Source organism: Trachinotus anak, unplaced genomic scaffold, assembly GCF_046630095.1.
Source record: "Trachinotus anak isolate AG129_WGS33_773 ecotype Australia unplaced genomic scaffold, CSIRO_AGI_Tana_v1 ptg000011l, whole genome shotgun sequence".
Lineage (NCBI taxonomy): Eukaryota > Metazoa > Chordata > Actinopteri > Carangiformes > Carangidae > Trachinotus > Trachinotus anak.
The window spans coordinates 27,267,978-27,293,359 of NW_027273862.1; the positions used below are offsets into that span (position 1 = coordinate 27,267,978).

The window sequence follows — 25,382 nt, forward strand, 5'->3', positions numbered from 1 at the left end:
GCTTTAGCATTAACATTATGACTGGACTGGCTACATTCCCTTGCTCTGCTAATAATTTGAGGGGAGGAGAAGGTGGCCGGTCCATTAGCTCAGTCTGTTTGCTCAGGAGTAGGCCGACTCTGATCCCCTAATTTCTCTCACCGATTCCAAGAGGATCTCTGGCTTTTGTGACGAAGGGATGAGAAGATAAAGGATGGGACTGACCGGCACATTGATTCAGAGATCACCATCCTTGGGACATTCTGTACACTTACCAAACTAATCAGTGTGTGTAAACACAGCAAGACATGTTGAGGGCTGGCGGCTAAAAGGCTGGGGTCTCCGGGGTTGATTAGAAAGAGCTGTTGATGGACCACACTCGGTGTCTGCGCTCTCTGATCTGCAGACCACATGCAGACAAGCTGGGAGCTCTGTTCTGTTCTGATTGTGGGTGGTTGGAGAGGCTTTGAGTGGATCTGTTGTGGATCTAAAAAGTTTTTAACAGATCAGGTTTTTCTTGCTGCTCCAGTCCCAGTCATGACAGTTATAATAAGTTACCTTTGTTTTCAAGAAGGAAGAAAAGACTGTAAGAAAATTACTTTAGACTATAAAATTTCCTGAAGCACTTGATCAATGTGACTTTTCTCACGTTTACTCCTGAAAACTTCTAATTCTTCATGGCTTAAATCAATTTCATGTCAGTTTTAGTGACTTTTTTGGGGGATGAAAATTAAACATGAAACTAAAAAAGCATGGATGTCTGCTTGACAACTAATGAAACTAAAAGTTCAGTGATGTTGTCTCAGATCAAAAGCATCTGTGGATTTTTTTAAAATAAAGCTACTATACACAGTCTGCTCAAGGCGGATATGATTTGCCTTTATTCCACCTCAGCGTTCTGTTTTAAAATGCTGGATCAACATCTGTGTAAAAGAGAGAGTCGGCATGTTGAGACAGGACACTGACGCTGTTGTTACACGTCACACCTCTGACTCCACGATGGTGGCATGTTATCTGATGCAGCTGCAGTGACCAACAAAATCAACCGACCTATAGCTAGTAGAGCTAAAGCTATAGGACATGACATGTAAACACCAGTGTATGAGGAGATGTGTATGTTTGTTATATAATTAATATATAAGTGTATATAATGTGCACTCTCAGGATTTATAAGAAAGAGGTATTTTATGCTATGCTGTCATGAAATGTTAAACATTTTTTCTTACATTCAGAAAATTTGGAACATGCACAATATTAAGATTTTTTTTTTTTTTTCATTATAGTCCAGACTAATACTAATATTCAGCTGTTTCTTCAAGCAAGCTGTATTCTGATAAGTTTTGAGTCCCTGTTAGGATGACAGGTTACCTGAAATGCTGTCGAATAAGTAGTAGAGCTGAACAATTAATGGAAATGTTATCAAAATCTCAATATGGCCAAGTGCAATATCCAAATCACAGGAGCTGCAGTTTTTTGATACAGGTGAAATGTGTCACAACAGACCATAAATGAAGCGTTGTGGTGCTACAGAGACGCCCCGACCTACAAATCATGTTTTCCAAACGTGAGGTAATGTGTTTGTTTTGTAGAGACCCCAGCAAAAATCTCAACATCATTTTTGTATTTTTTTTTCAATGAAAATGTAATATAAAAATTACTATACTTGTGACTCATATTGCAATCACTAAATCTGTCAAAATAATTGTAATATGATTTAATTTATGATCCAGCCCGAATAAGTAGGTTCATTTTGATTTAGTCCTGATTTGTTTTCAGGCCTGAGCTCACTTTAAATAGCTAAGAGTAAACATAAACTAACCAAACGTAAAACTCCAGTACAGTGAAAATTTCAACTGTGGTGCAAATCAAAGAAAATTAACCAAAAGTAAAATTGGCCTTGACAGAGGGATCTTGTATTATAATAACCCATCAATCATCAGATCCTAAGCCGTATCCCGGGGGAACGCTCCCCTGTCAACACACTGACTCAACATCGTCTTCATTTTAAGTGGACATCAGATCAGATGTCACTATCAATTCCCTGAAGCCACGACCTCTCCTAATACCCCTCACAGCCAATTAGGGAAAGTTATGGTAGCAAACCTTCAATGGCAATGCACACTAGCTGGTTAGAGCTACACATGCTACCCTGCTAGCCACTGTCAGTGGGGACAGGGGCTAATGGGCAATCACAGGGAGACTTATGTTGCAAATCAGCCCGATGCGTGGGACTCTACTGGGGATTCCTGTCCAGTGTAGCCTGATTCTGGAGCTTATGATCCAGTAATGGGTGCTTTGGTGGAGATCTGAGAGGGCCCTGTGGGAATATGGTGTCAAACTGGCCCAGGCTTCCTCAGGCTAAAAGGGGCTTTGATAGGCAAAGTAGCTCAGCACAGAGAACATGGAGGAACAGGTCCCTGCTAATAGGATGTGTCACTACTAACTTGTAGAGAAGCAATTGACCCCTTTCTTATACAGCATCAACCAACAGACTTGTGTGTCAGATTTCTCAGTGATAATGGTTTTTAATCCTAAATGTCAGAGTGAATTGAATTAACACTGATTATCTTTGCATTGTAGTATAGACATTTATTTGTTTTAATCTAAACTATTAAATACATTGTGTGAGAATTGAATGTAGAGTGTGCCACAGCAGTTCCATCCACACTCCACACTGTAACACTGATGCTCAGTAGCCAACAGTGGTGTGTGTGTGTGTGTGTGTGTGTGTGTGTGTGTGTGTGTGTGTGTGTGTGTGTGTGTGTGTGATGTGCTGATTCGATTTTGGTACTGATCTGAAATTTAGATGTTTTGCTTTTTTTTTTTAAATTGGTGTTAAGTCCAAAATCTGCATTGCTGTGTTCACTGTGTATTTTCATGCACAGAAACCAAACCACACAAATTGAAACAAAGTTTATTCATCCTATTATTTTCCTTAGTTATTTATCCATTCATGAAATACATTCATTAACTCATTCAGTCACTGAAGAAATCAAGATGTCTTTTGGAAGACACAGCCATCACACACAAGCACATGTTAAACATCACAAATTATCAAAAGTATCAGCTTCCACATGAAGAGTGCTGAAGTTTGAGTGTTGCAGTTACTCTGAATAATAAGGTGCAAAGTACCAAACAACAGTCTTCCATAAGTGCAGCTGGTCTGAGGAGCTTTTACAGCTCAGCCATCCTGATCTGCTGTGGCCTTGGTGATTAGCTTTCATGTCTAAATGAGGATGTGACAGCTGCGTTTTCAAGTATGATGCTGCTCACACTCCTCTGTGAGTTAATAACACAGGTGAAAACAAACCTGTTTGTATGAATCGTATGTGGTCACATGTGTCTCTGTCACCGCTGAGCAGAATATTGACATGATTGAGAAATTGACCATGATGGTCTCTCACTGCTCATTATTGATCGCTATAATCCCATGAAGGGAACACCAGCCCTGTCGATGTGTATACGTGTGTAGCATGTATGTGTGTGCGTGTGGGAGGGGCATTTAGGCTGAGTTACAGGGGTTTATGCCGTCTGTCGGTCCTGTCAGCGGATGGGTGGGTGTGTGGTAAAGAATGGTGAAGGCAGGTGGTGTGACTAAAGCGAGGACTGGACCGAATTGGGCGGATGCAGGCTTTGGCTGAGGGAGGAGGAGATGGGACAGGGGTGTCACCAGTCGACAGGGCCTGTCCGAAACAGTGCCGCACACCACACCCACCCAACTGTTCCTCTTTCAGCACCCTTCTGCCCATTTCTCCCTCTCTCCTTCTCTCACTCTCTCTGTCTCGCTTTATCTCTCTCCTCCTCCTTTCTTTTCTTTTCCAAATGCATTGTTAACAAAACGGTTTACAAACCTTGGCTGGTACATTATCCACGACCGCCTCCTGTGAGATTGATTTAAGCAAATGGATTCAGAAGGGGAGGGAGGGATGGAGAAAAGGGAGGGGGTTGTATGGAAAGGATGGAAAAGGAGAAAGTGAAAAGGGGTGTGTTCCTCAGTGCAGCAGCTTTACAAAACCACCACATGGGCCACGTTGAATATTCCCTTTTCTCTTGCATTTTGAGAAGCCATACATTAAACGCTCATTATACAGCCTTTATGTGCGGGAGGAGGCTCCCTCTCAGTGAGGGCAGAGCGGCTGAGGATGGACTATGATCTTCCTGCATATGCATGCATGGAGCATCTTTAGAGGCTTCTGACATGTATGATATCATCATGACCGAAAGATTTGACTTTCATAAAGCCCGACTCAGGAAAGGGAGGGTGTGTCTGTTGCAAGGCTAATTTTTTACGGTGTGAATCAGATCGTCTGTAATGTTTAATAAAGTTGACTTTTGGAGGCGCTGGCTTTTCTCACATATTAGTGGAAGTGGGAGAACTCTGCATTCAGGCCTTTCATAGTCAGATGTGTAAAATCTGAGAGAGGAATATAAAGAAATCAAAGCGGCAACAGTGACAAAAACCATGTGAGAGAAGCGACCAGTTTCTCTGTTTTTACAAGTTTCACTATTAAAAAAAGAGCACAGAAGTTTGAGCGTCTTGGTCCTCGCCGGCTTTTATCCTCACACACACTCTCAAAAAGGACACACTTCAGCTATGGATGATTTTCTTTCGCTTTTACTTTTCATTTGACTTTTTAACTATATCATTTCACTTTCAACTCCACTTTCACAGTCCTCGCTGCTCCTTCCAACAATAGGATCCTTTTCTAGAGGTGTGTGTGTGTGTATGTGTGCGGAGGGGGGAGCAAAGGTTAAACTGGGCATCCCATCATGATAAATCACTGGTTAATGAGGAGTCCATTGTGTCCTCACACATTGTGTCCCCCTCCTCTCCTTCTCCCCCTCCTCCTCCTCCTCCTCCTTGTGTCCCTTAGACCGCTACCTTCGGGTTGTTAAGCTGACACAGATAATGAACTGGCCGCTTTGAACTGTCCTCACAATATTGACTGGTTGCACACAGCAGATGTCTCCCTGGCAGAAAGCAACTGGTAAAAGCACATTAGGTTAACAAAGAGAGCTTTGCTTTGCAGGGGTGGGGACTGGAGAGGAGGTGGCAGAGGGGTCTGTGTGGGTGTGTTGTGGGGTGGGAGGGGGCAGAGGGATGGGGGGGGCAGAGGGCAAGCTTCAGAGTTGACAGATCTGGGGGATTATATGAAAACAACACTTTTGTCGATTATGTGACGAAGAGAAGAAGCGACAAAGAGAGGACACGTTTTTGAAAGAGAATATCTTCACAGGCTCGCGTCTGGTGATGAATCTGCTTTGGATGCTGATCTTTTAACTTGTAGTAAATAAACTCAAGTGTAAAAAGTTTTTTAAAAAAGTATTTTAAGGCATTAAAATAAAAAAATGGAAGGTAAAAACTATTGATTTGCATTTGCAGTGTGAGAGGCAGAGCTAGCGTGTTACCTTGACTACTTCGTCTGGCTGTTTTTAATTCATACTACACAGTTTTATATTTTTAGATATTCTGTAGTTCCAGGATGCCGCTGGTTTTCAGTCATTACTGTATAGAAATACATTTGGCAAAGTTACATAATCCATCAGAGTGAAGTCACAGTGGAGTGTCAGTGCATATTGATTTGAAAAGTCTGCTCTGTTATCTAAAAAAATGTTTTAGACTTTTGTAGACTTAAAGTTCACAGTTTGCACAACTTGAAAGTTTGCTCATTGATGTCTGATGGCTACATAAATGGATGTCTGGAACAGCTAAAAAAACAAAACATCTAACTGTCTAAAACACAGTAACATGGTTTGTAAAGTGGCTGCTTATAATGTAATATATGCAGAACCACTGGTACGGTCCTTTTAAAGATAACAATCTGAGTCACAGTTCGGTGAGTTGATTCATTTCGTCTGTAGATAACAAAATGATTAACTTGATTTTCAGTCTCCCCCTCGTTATTGTTGTTGAGTGAATGCAGCACGGCCTGTGAGCCGACTGGTTTCTTTCTGGCAGTGGGACGGGTGTCTAATGGGTCAATAATAAGCCGTGACTAACCGTCTCCCTGAGGAGCAGCTTGGCCAGACACACACTCACAGAAAGCAGCAGAAAGGTATGAGCCACCAACACTGATTACCATATAATTGCAGCCATTGTATTTGACATGGAGAATTAGTAGCCCGCTAGGTGGCTAACTGGCCTTTTATTCAGCTTCGGACTGGACAAAAAAACACACCCACACACAGACAGACACTCACAACTAATACTGGATGGAATATGCATTTATGTGCACACGATTAATTGTGTCATGACAGAACAAATCCCTGCATGGAAACCTCAAATCTCGCAGCTTTTAATTTTTTTAAGTCTAGAAGATGAAGCTGAGAATCTTTCAGCTGCTAGAGAAATATTAAATTCTTTGGTTTTCACATGACAATAGTTAAAATGCTTCATATTGTTCAGGACAATAATTCAGTGGTGGAAAATCAACATGAAAGAGAGAGCTTCATTTCATTCAGGGAACCTGATAAATGAAATGGATACTTCTCAGCTTCTTTTAAGATTAGCCTCCAGCCTTTGTCAGCTCTCTCACACCTGTTCCTGTTGAGCCACCGCACAAAACCACACTGGAAATGCAGAGAAAACATCTTTCCTGTTTCAGCGGCACCGTTTTAACCATCTGAGTTCAAGGATCAATGTTCATACACACTGGATAATCTGCTGTGGCCTATTCAGATTCCTCCTTGCCACTTTGAAAATTACACACGCCGCCAGTTGTGAAGTTGTACGCGTTTCCCACAAGGAACCACGTCCTCAGACTTTGAGGCACGGAACAATTTGATTTGGTTTCTGGCATACGAGTCAAGAGGGTTAACAAGACCCACCGCCATGGAGTCCCTTCACCCCACGTGTGGCTAAACGATCACTTCCCTGCGCGCCTCACATCCCAACAAATCTCCTTTCATGATCACTTTTCACTCTTTCTCTTTCTTGCCTGACTGAGTCTTTTTAAACTGAGAGGGAGAGGAGAGAGAGTCAGGGAGAGAATTTCTTTCCCTCTTAAAAGTTTTGTGTGAGGACGGCTGAGTGAGCGTCCATTATAGAAAGGGCCCAGACCACCACTGGATGACCCTGCTTGGAGCGACAAAACCCAATTGGTCACGGCCGCCAGCAGCTAATGGGCCAGAGAGGAATAGCCCTGGGTGGGTAATGACTGTATTCTCTGCCTTTCTCTTTACGCCCTTCTGGTGCCCTCGTACCCCCCACCTTACCTCATCAGCCACCAGCCCCATGCCCTCCCCATATTCCTGCAGCCAACCCTGTGTGCCCCCCTGGCCTTCTCTCCGAGTGTCACTTACACTAACACACACATCTACACAATGCTGTTGGTCACAGTGTCTGTCTGTGTGGTGCACTTGGCAACAGATGCTGCAGACAGATCAGGCAGAGAGAATCAGGGGACCATATGTTTGGATGAGTCATGGTCCCTCTGCCTTTCCCACACAGCCGAGCTTGATGGAGGGGTCTCTGTCAGACCCAAGTTAGGACTTTTGGTACGTTCAAACTGTGAACTCAATGGGTGCATTTAACGAAAAGGAAGGCTGCTGCTTCTAATTCTCATTAAATGAGTCCGCTGCATTGACGGCAACAGGTCTCCATACCTGCAGGACAAAATAGGTAGTTCCACCAGTGCCTTCAAAAATGACAACACACCATCTTCCACCTCTGCAGTTAAGTCTGGTGAGGTAAAGGCAACTACAAGATTAGGGGAATACACTGGTTAAAAAAAATGAATTGCAGATTTGTGACGGGATCCTCTGGTCTCCCACATGAAAGTCGGATGGTCTTCACGCCCACCCACCAACCTGACCCTCCATATCATGACCCGATTTCCTCCTCGCTTAAATAAAGTGCACACGACTTCCCACATTGGCACTGGATATAAATCATGACCTGCAGAACTGTCCAATATAAATGGACGAAAAAAGACAAGGGGTTCTGATGTTGTGTTGCCACAGATACGGGTCAGAAGATAAAATTAAAATATTCTGTTTAAAGGCTCATCAGACACTGAGAGAGTATGAGGCAGGATTTCACACTCTGGAAAGTTATCACAGCAATATTTCCCAAACTTAAACCAAGTGTTTTAGTTACCAAACCCCGATCTTAACCCTATAACCCCCTTCCTTACTTAACCTTAACCAAACTGGAGTTGCCATGTGCAAAAAAAAAAAACTTTTAAAAACGTGAGCATTGATAAAGGCTTTGCAGAACTGTCCAATATCAATGTTCTATCTGGCAATAAGATTGCTCTTTTTGATGCAGTGCTGCAGTAGAGTTGAACATAACTTGAGGCTGTTTGAAAGGTGTGCGCTCTCAGTTGATTGTAAGTGTGACCTGTAGTTTTTTGTAGTTCCAGCATAGATAAACCAAAGATAAACACCCGAAGACTTAATGTACCAATATTTATGTCCTTTATAAAATCAAACTACAAGTGAACACTTTTACTTTCTTCTCTGTAACGTTTTAGTGATGACCCTGACCTTTTAATGTAGCAAGATGATCACTTGTGTCCATGTGAGTGATCATTTGGCTGTAACAAATGCTCCGTTTCCTTTTTTATCAGCTGGATTATTCCTTTTATTTCCACTTTACCATGTAGCAAATATTTAACTCTGGTAAATGTTTGAAAATAAGGAACCAAAAATCTGTTTATCCCTCCAGGTTTAAAGAATGTGGGAAAATATCATCTAGTGAGCATTAAATATAGGTTTTTGTTTTTTTTATTCTCATGTATTTGATCAGGTGATTGTTTATGAGAAACTAGAACTGCATTTTGGGAAACAGAAAACATGATGCCAGTTCTGAGTTAAAGGGCCTTTACACTGAATTTTTCCTTGTGCAAACTCAAAATTTTCAACTTCACAGCGTCTATGAAAAATGATCTACAAGAAGCTGTAAACCAAGTGGGTTGAATATAATTACAACGCAGTGGTTTTGATAATGTAACTACTCCAATTTAAAAACTGAGTTTGATTCTACAATTTAATTACTACTGCTAAATTGCTACTGACAGCTACTTTAAAGAGAGAGAAAACAAATTGTGAACAATGGGGCAACAGCTACAGTGATAATTTGGAGAACAAAGTAAGAAACAAAATTAAGATGTAATAAATTCTTTTTTTTTTTTTTTTTTAATAATCGATTGCTATTTGTGATGGTTGTGAAATTTGAAATTGGCCACACTGATCCTATGTCCCGCTTTCACTGCCCCCCCCCCACCCCCCCCCCACATACACCTTTGCATCACTTCCTGTTTGTACAAAACTGTACATATTATTTGCATTAATACACTGTTGTACGCTTTGTAGAGTAAGCAGTGGGAAATGTTAACCCACTTTGTGATAAAAATATATAAGTAATAGTGATTTCTTTTGATTTGGTAAAAATCACAACCCTGGCTGAAAGAAATAGTTTCCTGTTCCTGTGAAAGTGACGTTGACAATAACGCACTTTATGGCAGGACAGTTGGGGATGCTGGGTGGTGGTAGTGGTGGAGTAGTTGGCAGCAGATAGGAGGGGTAGATGGAGGAGAGAGGAGGAGGAGGAGGAGGTGGTGGTGGTAGTGGTGGTAGTGGTGGTGGTGGTGGGCAGGTCACACTGGCTCTATTCAGGCCCTAAGACAACACCACACAGAATGATAGACTCCTCAGGATTGTTTGTCCCTCAGGGGCCATTCTCTCTCCTGTCTCCCTCAATGGCACCCTTAGTCGCACATGAGAGGCTCTCACAGGTACCAGAGAGAGAGAGAGAGAGAGAGAGAGAGAGAGAGTTAGTGTGTGTATATGTGTGTGTGTGTGCGTTTGAAGGGTGGAGCGGGGTGGTGGAGGTGGGGTTGTATTTTAGAGATAAAGCCTCCTAGTCCTATGGTTGATTGCCCCGCTATAGACAGTCACTCAGTGGCTCTGAAAGGCTCCCTCAGACGCCAGTGAATAAACTCTTACTCTTACGCTTCCATACATCACCCTCCACCTCCCATCCCACCCTCCTCCTCTGGCAGATCCACCCCCTTCACTCTCTCACTTTGAATTTTCCGGGGATTTGAGCACTACCCCTCCAACCTTCCTCCCTCCCAAAAGTCTCCACACTTCCCCAAAAAAAAAGTCTTTGTCTTTCTCTTAACCTTTCCATACTTACAAACATTAAATGGACAGTCAACACTTCCATATCGATCTTTGTAAAGGTACAAAGCTGCTGTTCAGATATTCATGACTTATGAAACCTCATGAGGGTTCATTAATCTCTGAGTACTTTTTTAAACTTTACAGGAAGGATGTCAGTATCAATATGTCAAATTAGATCTTCATGATAGTAATATTTTGTGGTATTCTGCTCATGTTGCTCTTCTATTTGTGATTTACTGCTGATACATAATCACTTATAAAGATTAGATGCACTTTTTAAACCCCTTTTAAAGTTTGGCAGCTGGTCGTGTTGAGCAGTGGCAGGAAACAGAAGCGCTGCCCTCTGTCAGTCGTCTTCCTTCCTGTTGACACATGAAAGAGACAGATGCTGAAATGGCGATGTTATCCTGGCAAGCTAACCATTAGCCTGCATCTCTAAAGGCCATAGTTAGCACTGTTGTGGCTCCTGTCAGCAGTTTCCTGGCTGCAGGAAGAATCCATCAGACACTCAGTGACACAACAGGATGAGCTGACGAATTCATCCGAACAGATCAGAGACGGCAAGTTACTAAATACACTTACAAAGTTACCAAGTACTGCAAGTACTGCAGGAACACAGTTCTGATGTACTGGTGCTTTACATTTAGGGAGAATGTCTGATTTTTCTCCACTGCATTTCAACCTTTTATGTGACGGCTTTAGTTGGTAGTTGCGTTGCAGGTTCAAACTTTGTAAATAAGATGATATGAACTCATCATCATTGTTTGTCTGTGCCTTCCAAATCACTGTTTGAAAAATAAACCTAAACACTGTGCTCGAGGTTTAGGTAGAAACATGACTTGGTTAGGTTTAGGGAAAGATGACTACTTTTTTAACATTAGGGGACCTTTGTCATTATGGTTACAATAATAAACCACATGATTATGGTTAGGGACGTTGTCGTAATGATTACAAGAAACCGGTGTTGGCTGTTGGTAAGAAAGGAAATGAACAGTGACCCCCTCCCCCACGTTAGTCTGTCATTTCCTCTTCCTCCTTTGCCCCTGATGGAAAAGAGTCATAATTCCTACAGCTGCTAGAAGACTTTGTCACCTGAATCCACCAAATTAGAGATATGAGGGTGTGTTTTTGTTACTTAAGCAGTTTTTTGATACTTGAATATTTTTTACTTCTAGCATTTGTTTACTCTTACTATTCAAAAAATGTTCAATGCAGAACTTTACTGGTAATGGAGCATCTCTCCATAACGCTGACCAACAAGGAACAGCTGCCAGAGATAATGGAGAAAATTAAAGAAAAAGCCAAAAGAAGTTACTCTTCTATTGGTTCATGTGGTCTACAGATTAAAACAGAGCAAAAAGCCAAATGGTCATTTTGAATGCAGCTCAGCTCTCGTGTAGCAGCCTAGTCTCTCAGGACTGTGCAGTGAAGATGAACAGAGAGTCAATGCGCCCTCAAAGACCTGGGCGGTGAGACTTTCCACACAGCGGTTTGATTGACACTGTCTGTCACAGGCAATGAACTCAACTCCCTCATTCTTTTTTTTTTTTTTTTTTGCTCCCCTTTCCCCCACTGGGTACATGTGAGGGAAATTTAAAACTAAGTTTTACAGTTATTCATTAATGGTTCTTAATTAGTCTCGGCCCTTTCTCAACAGTGAAACTACACAAACTCACATTTACATTCTTAAAACCCTGACTTCCCAGTCACTGTCATACATTTACATTTTCTAACCTTTATATGTAAAGCCAAGTGGCTGGAGGAGCTGAATGTTGCCTCCTTATGGTGCAGCCTGGTTTAAGCCATTCAAATTCAGCCTCAGTGTGGAGGTGCAGGGCTTTGCATATTCCTTAGTCCTCGGGGACCTGAGCAAAGGCAGGCCTACCTTTGTCTGCACCTCAGCCTGTGGACCTCTGGGACTTCTTTGCTCTGATCAGTCCTCCATTTAAACAAGTGAAACAAAAACAGCATTTAAACCAACCAGGTTCCCTCCATCAGAGATTTATTTGCAAGCTGTTGCCCTTCTGCTCCTGTTCCGATTGTAAATGCTAATTCCTCAGGTCTTAACATTATTTCCTAAGCTGTACTTAGAAAAAAAATCATCAATTTTACCTGTTTTTGTAAATTCTGAAATCAAACTCCGGTGTTCAGTGTAATTGTGAATTTTCTAAATAGAAGGTAAAGATTTTGTTAAGCTGTGTTTCTTGAGGGAAAGGAGGCCATCTGATTAGTTGTCTTTTTTTCCTCCAACTGTTATTTTCTTTTTAATGACACATTCAGGCACTTCAAAAATCTTCTTCAACAATACATCTAATATAGGATACCCTCCAGCCCTCTCCCTCACCTCTGTTTCAATCGTCTCATACACTTGTGAGGAACTATGGCTAAATTAGTCTGCTTAGAAACGGAGAAGTGCCTTAATTAAAACTTCATCCTCTCTCCAAATCCCCCTTCTCTTGCTTTATTCTTCTCTTCTCATCCTCTTTCCTCCTCCACGGCCGCGTCTCATCCAGCAGACAGAAGGGGGGCATCGTTGACTTGCACTCGTAGGCTTTCACTTGTTTGCCAGCCTCAATAGAAACTCCCTGTTAGATACAATGACCTTGCAAATTAAAGGAATGACTGTCCAAATTAAATCAAGCAAGGCAGCCCCATGCAGGCAGCCTGGCTCTCAGTCTGAGCTTAGCCTGCTCTCCGCTCGCTCCCCCTCTCTCCAACCCTTCAGGCTTTCTCATAAGCGAGAGGTAAGCGCAGAGAGTGAATGGAGGTTTTCTTCACAGTCCTCCTTGAGATGCTACTTCTTGCTAATTAACTGGTGCTCTTTGTCATCTCCTCTGTGAGTATGAAGGACCTTGGGGGGACTGAATAGAGCTTTCTCAACTGGCAACCTTTGCCAACTGTCTCTTGCTCTCATGCACTCTTCATTCTGATCTCTTTGTCAGATGTTGCAATAGCGAATGAATTGATAGTGCTTTTATTAATTAGTTTTTTTGCGCGCTGTCGATGCCATTATCGTCGCCAACCAGTGAGTTTTTGGAGGGAAGTGGCTGTTTGGGATCAACATTTTTGTGCTTGCCAGTCATTAAAAATTTATTTTCATATGAAAGAGGAGTAAAAACATTAACTTCAAAGTGTTTGGGTGTGTAGTCTGTTTGCATGTGAATGCGGTCATGATCCCTGGACTCAAGAGACGCCTATCATGGCCTGTCATCTCTAATCCTTGAAATATTGTCCCAGTTCAATGAATGGTGTAAAATTGGAACATATGTGTCATTATTCTGTAAATCTTTCATTATACCGTGATCGCCTGTTTGTCACCCCATCCTCACCTCCTTTCACAGACCATTCCTCACAAGCTGCAAACATCCCGTTTAACAGTGATTATTTGCGAATAATGTCCTATTTTTCAACAAATGCACAGTTTCTCACATTGCATGAATGATTGCTGTGGATTTACTTCAAGGAGATGTATGAGTAAAACTATGTGTCCGCCTCTGACAACAAATGGTAGCTATAATTTCCCATCCATCTGCTGGGATCTTGGAGATTGTCGGAGATCTGGCCAGGCTGTGCTGGTTGGACACACGTCGTAAAGCTAATAGGGTTGGACTCCCAGACTGTGACAGTGAGATTTGCTTCTCCCTTGATCAATTAGTCTCCGCTTGTCCCACTGTATCAGCCTCAGAGAAAAGACTGTAAAGATCCATCAAACTGTGGACACAAAGGCAAGACGATGGGAAAACATTCAAGGAGAACCACGGCCATAATAGCTGGAATCACACGCTATCCCATGAAAACTAGATAGTAAAACAACTGGAACCAAAAACTGTGTCTCTGTGTGTGGTGGGGCAAACGATAGGTCACTCTCTAAGTTTTTACGTCTTCCATATTACCCAAACAGAAGCTAAGGTGTACGAGGTCATCAAGCTCCTTCCATCATTGACCTGGCTCATATTTTACCAAATGAAAGGATGACATCTCTTTTCAAAGCTTTACCTCAAGTGATTTTTCTGAAGGCAAGAGAAAGTTTCAAATTCCTGCTCTGCGGCTTGTTGTCTTTGGAGTGGACTCTGTCTCAGGCCATTGTGCTCCCCTTGACCTTAAGTGTCTTATCATTTGGCCCAGCAGAGCAGAGGTCACTCTGCAATAGGTGACCCTTCCCCCCATGCCCGCTTCTTTTTGCTTTTGTACAAGTACAAGAGGTCTCTACGAAGACTCTCCAGCTTCAGATGATATATGAAGCACTCTGAGATAAACCCTAATGGAGCTTTGAATAACTGGGAGTAGAAGAGGAATGGAAAAGGAATCTGAACAAGATTTCCAGACTTCAGCAGTTCTGTAAGGTTCCTCTTCCATGTTGTTTCTGGTGGACTGGCTTAACCCCACATCCTGGTCAGGAGTTTATCATAAAGAGGCCAATTGCAATCCTGGTGTCTCAGGAGAAAAAAAACATGAAAGTACTCCTACATCTCACAGTGTCTCTGATTTGGATAAACTGGGTCATTTCTCGCTCATTAAGGCGAAACAGCTCTGAGCTCAACATGGCTGCTAAACCTGAAGAGAGAGGAGGCGTGAAGAAGAAGAAAGGGGGAAATGGACTGCAGGAGATGGTGAAAGGGATAGACTAGTGATGGTTTGGAGAACTGACAAGCAGAAGGGGGAGTAAAAGACCTGCTGGAGCAGAGGTCACCTCACCTAGGGCCTATTGGATCCCCCATAATGCAATGATGGGATCAGTTTACAGGCCACACTGAGACAGAGAACCAGCACAGGCCAATGGCTCTAAATGGTTGTATGTGACTTTGAGATGCAGGACTTTGACTGCTCCAGGAATCAGACCTGTGGGGTCTGCTGTGTGGAAAGTCAGTCAGACCACATTACTGCTGCCTGTATGACTAAAGACCCTGACCGTCCTGATGGTCGTCATGCCTCACAAAGTTTCAACAGGGTAAATGGACCGGCTGATGGTCCACATCCGGGTTGAAGAGAACTGCAGTGGCCTTATCGGCCTCTGCTGCTGGCCACCAGCAAACCACCACCTCATACTAAGACCCACAGATGTCTCAAACCATGTGACCGCTGTTACAGCTTTATCGAGTATCTGGGGGAGTTACGCATTTTCTTTGTTTGGCCCTGCACTGCAGTACACTGGATATGAAATCAAATACTGGTTATTGTGTTAAAATAAATTAACAGAGAGAAGCAGAAGTCCTTACATTTAAGATACTGGAGCAAGATTTTTTTTTTTTTTTTTTCTCAACATATTGTCGACACAATTACTGAAAACAGGAAAATAATGCCTAAGGGAAACTTGAGGGAAGTGGATTCATCCAAATACTCCAGTCAGTTTTGGAGCATCATAAAATGCATCTACTGTGTGATGTTTTAAAGTCCATGTAAGTAATTCCGTCAAAGACCAAAATCAACAGGACTTGGCTGATGTGGTATAAGAACACTGGTTTCAAATACAGCATCTGAAAAGACTCCCACTACTGACTCTCCCTGAAACTTTTCAAATGAAATCCACAGAATCTGAAGGTCAGCAGTGTTTTCTTTGGTCATGTTCATTCATGACAACATAAACACTGAACTCTTGCTCCCCACGCTGTTTTTTTTTTCCCCTCAACGTGAAAGAAGATGAGTGGAAAAAGCTAAATGTTCTGTCGTTTTGTTGTTGATCTTCGATTAATCATGAGAGGCCAAGTGCAAGAACCGTGTCCAGCCTTGTTTATGCAGGACTCAGCTAGGGCCCTTCCAAATATACACACACACACACACACACACACACACACACACACACACACACACACACACACACAGTGGCACATGCAAACACACACTTGTGCAGCAGGAGCAGTGAGCACTGAAAAGATCACTGGTTTCCTCCTGTTATGCAAATGCATCAAAACGCTTGAGTGAGAATTATATATGAATCCAATGAGGCTTTTTCTCTCTTTTAGAAATGCTTAGCCACAAGTACTGAGAGCCCTCAATGGCAAGCGTCCGCTTCACTCCCTGGCCATGCGTATTATTCAGCTTGACGAGACGCAAACTGACATAAGCACCCGGGCTCACTTTCACCCACTGGCAATCCGATTATATGGCCAACACGGCATCAATGCTGCAGGGCCAACAGGCAGTGAAGTCCATCAAGCATCCCCTCCTCCACCCAAGCCCCTTCTTTCCCCATTCATACCTTCTTCTTCTTCTTCAACTGCCCTGCACAGCCACCCCTCCCACACCCACTCACACACATACACACACACTTCAAACCTCCAGTCCCAGTAAACAACAAAACTCCACTGCAGAGTCCTCAAATAGCAAATTATAGCACATGCATAACTTTCTTGAAAACATGAAAAATGAAGTAAAACTTTTAATTGCTTGTTTTAAGGGTCACTGTGCATGACTAAAACTGGAAGTATTTGCTCGTTTCATAATCACTTATGAAGCATGTAACTGAAAAAGATCTTGAATACAAGCATTTTATTACTTTTTTGTGTATCTCAAGCTTGTCATTGCCAGCTGTGCTGCTCTGTAGAGCACAAAGACAGCATTATGCAGCTGCATGTGGTGGCCCTCTGAACTCTGTCTAGTGCCTGTTCATTCCATAATAATCAGATATTAGCAGCTATATCTATATCAAACAAGTGCTGCAGGTCGGCCTAACCAGGAGAGTCACCTCTAACGTCACAATGGGACTCCTAAGCTAAACTGGTGTTGACAACCACACAGCCCGGCCTTCTTTTCCGTGCTGCGCACTGACGCTTGGGTCCTCAGACGGGGCACCCGTTGAACCAGTGGGTGTTTACATGACGCTACCCGATAAGACTGCCAGGTGCTCGGGGGGGTTGGAGTGGAGGCTCCCCTTGCAAATCGCCCCGCATCCGTGAAACTAATGTAGAGATGAGATTAAACTTGCAGAGAGATACATTTGCAATTGATTAACGCTGAGCTACTGTGACAAATTGTATATACTTTTGAGGGAGTGTGTGCGAGTCTTTGTGTTTGTGTGTGGACTCGATATCACTGCCAGATTATTGTTAAAACTCGAGTTGGTGGTTAAACACTACTTCTTACACATGACACCTGATTCTGTGTATTTTTGAGTACCAGATGTTTGTCAAAAAGCAGAATTAAAATATTTAGATTTGAATAAATTCTAACAATTTCAGATGGAGTTTAATGAGCCAGTGGAGGATGTTCCACCTGCCTGCCTGTCCCTTCTAAAACAAGATTTAGAGGACTACTGTGCTTCCTCTGCACCCCTCTGTTTTGTCTGGTATTAATGAGCAATTAACTTTGCATACAAGGTCACGGACAATGGTATTGGTTGTCAGATTATGCTAATGCTCTTGGCTGTGGCTGCACTGAAAGAGGACAGGGAATCCCTGTGAATAGAAAGGGTTGTGGCCTTTCTCCAAGATGAGAAAATGATATGCAAACTGTACCAACATGCGCTTTAAGAGGATTAGGACACCACTCGACATCCATACTGACAACTGCTAATAAATGAACAGCATAAAGGAGAGGCAAGTGTCCCGGTCCGGACCAGACAGAACAGTTCTGCTCTGAAACTTTCTGTGCTCGAAAGGGGAAACTTGTGTGTTACAGTTTGGGCAGTTAATGAAAATGTAAACGTGAAATTCATGATCTTAATGATTTCATGTGATGAGTGGGGGGGGTGAAGATGAGATCAAAAATGATGACAAAAGGCTGACTGAAACATTTCAGTGTGGGGTGAGGCAAATGAAAAAAGAGCCTGGGGTGAAACTAAGAAGTTGAACTCCCATGACCAAGTGAGAGGGAACAGGTGCAGCCAGAGTTCATATAGAGCGCTTTGTGTGCTGATATGGCTCCAGTCCATTTGGGGAAGAGGGAGGGGCCCATGTTTAATACAAAGTTAATATCGATTTAATGCTTGTCACTGCTCCTCTGAATCTTGTGGCATTGCTAATTCGCTCAGTGTTGAGCAGGGCTTTTGCACCGCCTGTGCCAGATGCTGCAGGGACCTTCAGAGCCGCCGGTGAGCTGAGGTGAAGCCACGGCCAAAACACCCCAAGTGGGAGCCACCGCTGAGGTGAAGCCCGGTCACAAACTGAATCCTCTGAAATAGATGTTTGGTTAACTTCACATGGCAGGAGCGAGGACTCACTGCAGCTTCATCCGAAACCTGCACAGTCACATTTAAAGGAGTCACGGGCTCAAGATGTAGACAGAAGCAATACCACAACAGAAAATATTTCATTCCTCTAAATTGTGCTTTTTTAAATAAGAGTGTGGTCAAAATTGGACTTATAAGCACCAGGGTTAAGTATCAAAAGTATTTATCATAGGGAGTGATATTTTGTTTATTATTAACCTGTTACCAGTGATGTATTAATATTTAAGCAACATTTTAATACAGCACATCATGATTTGTTGGAAAAATCTGAATCTGCAATGTCATGAGCACAGTTTTCAAATAAGTATTATGAAATATAAAATATCATAAAATAAAGTGCAAGTACCTTAAAGCAGTATTTAAGCAAATTACTTTCCATCATTGTTAGTTTGCACAAAAAAAAATCCCAAAAAAGAGCCTATAATATACAAAATTAGATCTCCTTCACACTCAAGTATAACTTTATGTACTACATTTCTCTTTAAGCCTCCTTAAAAACTATATTCATAATGTTACAAACTGACTCATGCTGAAAATGTAGGCCTACTGCTTGTGCATGTAGTGCAACAGAAAATGGCTAAGTGGTCAGGATGGATGTGTTAACAGAAATCAAGAGTCTCATTTACCAAACCCTGATGGAGTTGGATGCAGGCTGAAAGGCTGCGGGGCCGAGATGGATGGACTGGTGACCGGTGTCATATACGAGGCTGCAACCAGTCAGCACAATCTGTTCATCCCGGGTTAAGTGAAAAGATGGGGAGTTCCCTTTCCTCGGTGCGTCCACGTCACCGATAAATAATGAGGGAATAATAAACAGTTAACCACCTGTCGGACCCGCAGCACAATGGGACGGCCCATAGAGAGCCTCTCATGCATGGGTAACATATTTACTCAGCCCCTTTCACTTAACGAAGCAGAGAGAGACTCAAGACAATGGTTAAGTTCATCTATTTAGTAAACTGGCCTGGCCCTGCCGGAAAAAGTACGATTCTTTAATATGCTATAATAAATAGCCTGTAGCCTACTGTACACTATATATCTGGATAACAATAAATTCATTTAGGAATATTCTGCTAATGTAGTGATTAATATGAGGAATCCCATCGCCTGTAGGGATATTTAAGAACATCGTGAGTGATAAACATCAGTAGGTAATCCCTGTGGGGGCATTAACCGACCATAAACATTATATGAATATTACAGGTCGCCTGTAGCCTGTAACAAACATAGGCTACCACATTGAATATAATAATAATAATAATAATAATAAATAACTAAACCGATGGAGCAGTAAATTAAGCATTAGACACAAGTGTGAGCTTACAAATGCGCAGCCCACCACTGACACACTATAATTTGTAATAGACGTACTGGACCTGGGGATAGGGAGGCTGGGGTATATATGATGCCATGTAAATTTTAACTTGAGATGTTGAATCCCTGCAGGATAATCATGATACAGTGATGGGACCTCAGTGGGCTCTATCAGGGGGAGGGGCTGTTGTTGGTTGGTAATATTTCAGAGATGTGCTTTTAATGGCTTTAATTCAGCCGCAGCCAGCTGTTTTTACTCGGCCTGGTAAAGGAGCGGGGACGTGGCAAGCTTGCAAAGCTCGTAGAAATTAGTCTCGGTCAGCCAGAGCAGCCTATGCTTCCTGCTAACCATCTGCTTACTGCTCACAAAAGGGGGATTTCGGGCAGCCAAGTAAAGGAATATGGGCTCATAAAAAAGCACTGAAGGGCTCGTTACTTATTGGAGGTGTAGCTGTGGTGGCGCAGCGCGGTGTTAACGCCTGTTTGTGCGTCCTGCGCTCATAAAGCAGACGCACCTCTGATAAGCCTCGACTCTCTCAAAGGATCATTTCACGGAGGCGTTCCCTTTTAATTATCGGATTGTGGCCACTTTATATTAGATTGATGTTGATCTACTTATCATTATTTGAGCTGATGCCAAATGATGCTGGTTTACCTCAGTCAGAAGACTCACTCGGACTCATGCGGACAGCCCCGGAGCTTTATTTTAAACTGGTCTTTAAATGAAGTAAAAGTTTGTTTACACACACTTTTAATTAACACTGAGCTTTTCTTGTTTACGTCTTTTTATTGACTGGTGTGGCAGCCTGAACAATGTCAGTCATGTTTGTCAGCGAAATATAAACGTATATTATTCAATTAATAATAGTCATAATTAATTTTATTTGGTTCTTAATTATTAGAATGAAACGTCAATAAATTGCGCACAAACTCGGTATAAGTACATTTTACAAGGATATTATACGTTTTTTTTTCCTAAAGTGAAATAAAGGTGAGATGAAAAATGATTAACATGTCGTTGCTTGTTGACCAGACGTCCAGAAGTCCGGAATTATATCACAATAAAAATCAACCGAAGACAAATAAATATACAGATGAATAATATCAAATAATTTAAAAACATTTCTGTTTATTCGTTTCTTGAATGATTTTACAGTTTTATTTTAATTGGGTTTCAAACTGGCAACAATTAGTTTTTTTCCTCTTTGGATCTGCGGTGCATTTTCGCCTGATTACTCTGCTTTAACTGGTTTTCAGGGGCAAAGCTGACAGAACACGACTATCAGGCTCCAAGTCGCTGTAATAAGAGTTTTATATGGGGTCTCAGTGTCCGCTCATATGAATGCGTTTTAAATCAAATCACAGATGCACTTTTATTCAGCCGGTTAAAATAGCAGAACAAAACCGTCTTTAGAAATAAAGCTTTTTTTATTCCACTGGGCTTTTTTTTTTGAAGCCCAGAGAGGGAAGGAGAGAAAGGCCGAGGGGCGCCTCCTCCGCAGCTGAGGGTGACAGTTAGTTCATGGTTAACAGGATCATGAGCGCTCGGCGCAGGCCGCACACTTCTCCTGTGCGCTCTGTGCCGCGGCTCTGCGCACTGAATGAGGCCTGCGCAAAAAGAGTGATATTTAACACATCTGTTAAAGCGTTTTGATAGCAGAAATCCGTTTAAGACATTATTCCATGACGAGGGCCAGATTGAGTGTTGAGAATCCTATGAAACCCTAAAACTGATTTACATTTGAGATGCTGCGCATGGCATCTGCAACTAACTGTGTTTAAAAAAAAAAAAAAAAAAAAAAGTACATTTAACAATAAACACAGCCTAGCCTTCTCAGTTGTTCTGATAATAGTATTAAATAGTTTAAGATCTATTTTTTTGTATATGTTGCCATGTTTATTTTTTTCTGATGTGAAAATAGAATAAAAGAATAATTTAGCATTTTTAACGAGTATATTTTATATCCTGCATAACAGAAGGACGCAGTGAATGGAAAAGAATAAAGTATCTTTCTTAGCGTACTCATTAAAAGTCCCTAATAATGAATGAATCTGCAAAGATTGCTCTTTAATTAGGCCGCTTGCCTCTGCCAAACAAAACAAATTGAAAGGAAAGTGGTCAACATGCAAAATTGATGACTGAGCCCCTTTTGTGGTCGGTACATTGTGTCTTGCTTGCTTATGAAGTCTAATGCAATCATAAATTGCGTCCCCTGGCCAATCAGCGGGCCGGGGGATAGGGCATGAAAGCGACCCATGTGGAGAACTTTGTTGAGCCCCATTGTGAGGCTGTCAGCCCTGAGAGGAGGGCCGGGGGGGCAGGCTGCTATAAAACTCCTCTCCCCAGAGTAAGGAAACCAGAGGAGTTAGCAGCCATTCACACGCCTGATCTCTCCCAGCTGACAAGAGGAGTATTTCAGATTTCACACACTGTTTTTTAAACCGGGACCATGATGATCCCAAGCGTCATCGCGCCTCCTGCCCTCTACCCGGGGCTGTACCGACCTGCCGCGGCTCTGCCGCTCCACCAGACCCTGCCGTCCGCCTTCCAGACCCACTCCAGCTTTCTAGTGGAGGACCTGCTGCGGATAAGTCGCCCCGCCGCCTTCGTAAACCGGACTGCCCCATCACCGAGTGCCTCCCTCCCCACTCCCACCTCCACCTTGTCCTTCAGCTGCGCGCCCGCGGAGCGCGCAGTTGCCACGACCGCGGTGACGCGCGAATCGTGCTCGCCGAAAACGTCGCTGCCGAGCAGCAAGGACCCAACTTTCCTCAAGTTTGGAGTGAGCGCCATCCTCGCACCTTCACCAAAGACCGGTGAGTAGACGGGCGGTGCCCCCGCCTTCAGTCAGGCCCAAGTGTTTCTGGAGGTTTGTTGAACTCACTCAGGAATGATCTTAACATGTGTGATGTTCCTCCACAGCGTCCTCACCCCCCACAATCCAAAGCCTGCACTCCAAGACCTTCCCCTTCCCCTGCTTTGACGGAACCTTTCACCCCATATTCAGGACGCCTTATTTACCAGGTAGGCACAACTTCATTTCTGTTTAGCCTTCACAGCTCTGTCTGAACTAATTGCATTTAAATGTAAAACACTTTACACTCCTGTCATATAATCTACCCGAAATAGACGCAGCAAAGGGACAATCAGCCAGAAAAGAAGAAATCACTGTCTTATTAATGGGGAGCGCTGGCTCTGGCCCCTAGCCGGACCCACCCACCCACCCCCTAATTAACCAATTATCCCAAATCGTCACGCTTTAAATTTGAGGCGGGGTGGCGAGTTATAGTCCCCCCCTGCTTCCCATTGGGGGGCGTTGTGGCATTTTCCCGGCCCACGTTTTCCCACAGCGCCCGGGGGGCCACCGGGCCGCTGTGGCGGGCAACAATGCCTTCAGCACCGTGACCAATTTGGTCAGCTCCCACCGGGCGAACCACCCACACACCCTGGAGAGTGACTTTTACCAGGCGGGCCAAAGGCGTGAACCAGTCATGCACTAATTTCCCTATTAGGCGCTATTGAGAGTTTTCAATATTCTCACAAGACCACATAGCGCGTCGTTGTTCCTGACTCTGCCGCGGCCGCAGCGCAGCCGCAGCCGCAGCCGCAGCCAGGGGAGTCCGGCAGCAGTGCGCGCACAGGACGCGGCTTGCGCGGTTGGATTTCTGAGGAAAGCGAAAATGTGAAACTAAGAGCAGAATGTCCAGCTGGGGAAACTTTCCCCTGCATGCTGCTCGGCCAATAGGATAGGTTACCACTGACCTCCAGTCCTCTCTCTCCCTGTGCCCTAAACGTTCCTCTATTCTCCGCCCGGGCCAATCAACGAGTTGAGATAAAGAATAATCTCTTAGAAAAGTCTATAAAGTCGCTGGTCCCTGCTTTCATTCAGACAAATCATAATGGAGATGGAGTCTTTTCATGGGCTCAGCTGAATGCCTCAACAAAACAACTGCAGCGTCCTGAATAGCTTTTCGTGTTCATTTAATGAAAATGATTTGAGGGCATGAAGGAAAAAAAAAAAAAAAAGCGCCATTCCCCCCCACTCCCCCCCCTCCCGGCATCAGTATTCTGGTATGCAGTTGTGTTTAGTTTGAAAGTGTAAATCTCCTTTTGTTGCGATAATATATGGCCTTCGCCGCCTGTCCAGAGTCTTTTCTGCGTTAGTTCATTACTACACAATTACCGTTCACGGTTTATTAACTCCTCTGTCCGCCCCCGCAGGGGCCCTTAAAGGGCCCGCCGCCTCTTTACCATACCAATGCGGCCGCAGCCGCGCCAATGTGCTAATTAGTCACCTCGTGCCATTTCACTCCAAACAGAGGCGCATTGCGCGGTCCCGAGAGGAAAGCATCCAATAATAACCTCAGTGCGCAGGCCTCACAGAGGAGGCTTCCTCGGCCTGTAGATCCTCTCCGGTGAGGTGTTGCTTCAGATTTCATCCAGCTGGTCCTTTACAGCTGCGAGCAGCATTTCTCCTCTTGTTTCTGTGAGAAGCGTCAAAGCACGCGGGGCTGACCGGGTCCTGTCTCTCTCCTCGGTTTGTGTTGTAGCATCTTCATCTGTTGTCCCCATCCCCGGGACCTTTTCCTGGCCCCTGGCCGCCAGAGGGAAACCCCGGAGAGGGATGCTGAGGAGGGCGGTGTTCTCCGACGTGCAGCGCAAGGCCTTGGAGAAAATGTTCCAGAAACAGAAATACATCAGCAAACCCGACAGGAAGAAGCTGGCCTCCAAACTGGGCCTGAAAGACTCGCAGGTAACTGTTCTGCAAAAACGCTCATGTGGCCTTGAAATGTTGAGTGCGTCTGCGCATAAACACGCTGTTGCGCATTTCCCTGCACCTGACGTGGAACTTCTCCACTCACCGCCTCTTCCTGTCTGCAGGTGAAAATCTGGTTCCAGAACCGGCGGATGAAGTGGAGGAACTCCAAGGAACGAGAGCTGCTGTCCTCCGGTGGCTGCCGTGAGCAGACGCTGCCCACTAAAGCCAACCCGAACCCGGACCTCAGCGACGTGGGCAAGAAGTCCTCAGCCGAGGACGATGAGGAGGAGGAGGAGGAAGAGTTCAGAAGAGAGAGAATGAGGTCGGCGGGGTCCAGCATCTCCTCTCCTTCTCTCTCCAGTAAGCACTCAGACTTCTCAGAGTCAGATGAAGAAGAAATAACAGTATCTTAATTTATTTAAAAAGCCGATATAGAGATATAACCCATGTTCTGTTTTCCTATGAGACTGTGACCAGATTTGTAAGAAACAAAGCCCACACACGTCATTGTTCAAAAAGAAAAGTTTCACTCCAGTTTGTTGCTTCATCAGGATCTGCTTGAGATACAATTTGCTGTTTTGCACAGCTTTGTTCAATTGTACAGTATTTTGTACAATTTTGTATGGAAATTTTATGCCAAGAATATTGAGTTACTTTTGCCTTGACCTTAAATAGAGTTGTTTATTGAAAAATGTAGCTATTTCGTTAATAATTTATATGAATCTGTTTAATAAGTATGTTGTATTATGCGCTGTATATATGTTTATTTCACATTTTTTGTATAAACGCCAAATAAAATTGTAAACAATTACAAGAGATTGTGTGTGTTTTGTTGTGTAGAACGAAAAAAGGGACAGTTTCACCAAATTAAATCATAAATAATCATTAATTTTATTGAATCACAATAACTTAAGACTAGTACAGTGATATCAGATTTAATTCTCTGAGCCCTGGACAGACCAGTGATGACAAACAGCATCAATCTGCTCTGCTGTAAAGAGACTGTACACAAAATACTCCTTTTCAAGTATTGTAAC

At 43.3% G+C, this 25,382-nt stretch overlaps 1 protein-coding gene and 1 long non-coding RNA gene across 2 annotated transcripts in view; both read left to right on the forward strand.

Moving 5' to 3' along the window:
• LOC139628118 (uncharacterized) overlaps nt 1-21,254 on the forward strand; it is a 37,031-nt gene extending 15,777 nt beyond the window's left edge. Inside the window, exon 5 of the long non-coding RNA XR_011692692.1 lies at nt 18,084-21,254. This is a non-coding gene — a long non-coding RNA (uncharacterized lncRNA). The remainder of the gene's footprint in view (nt 1-18,083) is intronic.
• A 66-nt stretch (nt 21,255-21,320) lies between these two features.
• dbx1a (developing brain homeobox 1a) lies at nt 21,321-25,156 on the forward strand. The gene is made up of 4 exons (XM_071489486.1): nt 21,321-22,402; nt 22,509-22,610; nt 24,137-24,339; nt 24,468-25,156. The coding sequence occupies exons 1-4, from the start codon at nt 22,036-22,038 to the stop codon at nt 24,756-24,758; spliced, it is 963 nt and encodes a 320-aa protein (XP_071345587.1). The 5' UTR covers nt 21,321-22,035; the 3' UTR covers nt 24,759-25,156.
• Nucleotides 25,157-25,382: the final 226 nt, after the last annotated feature.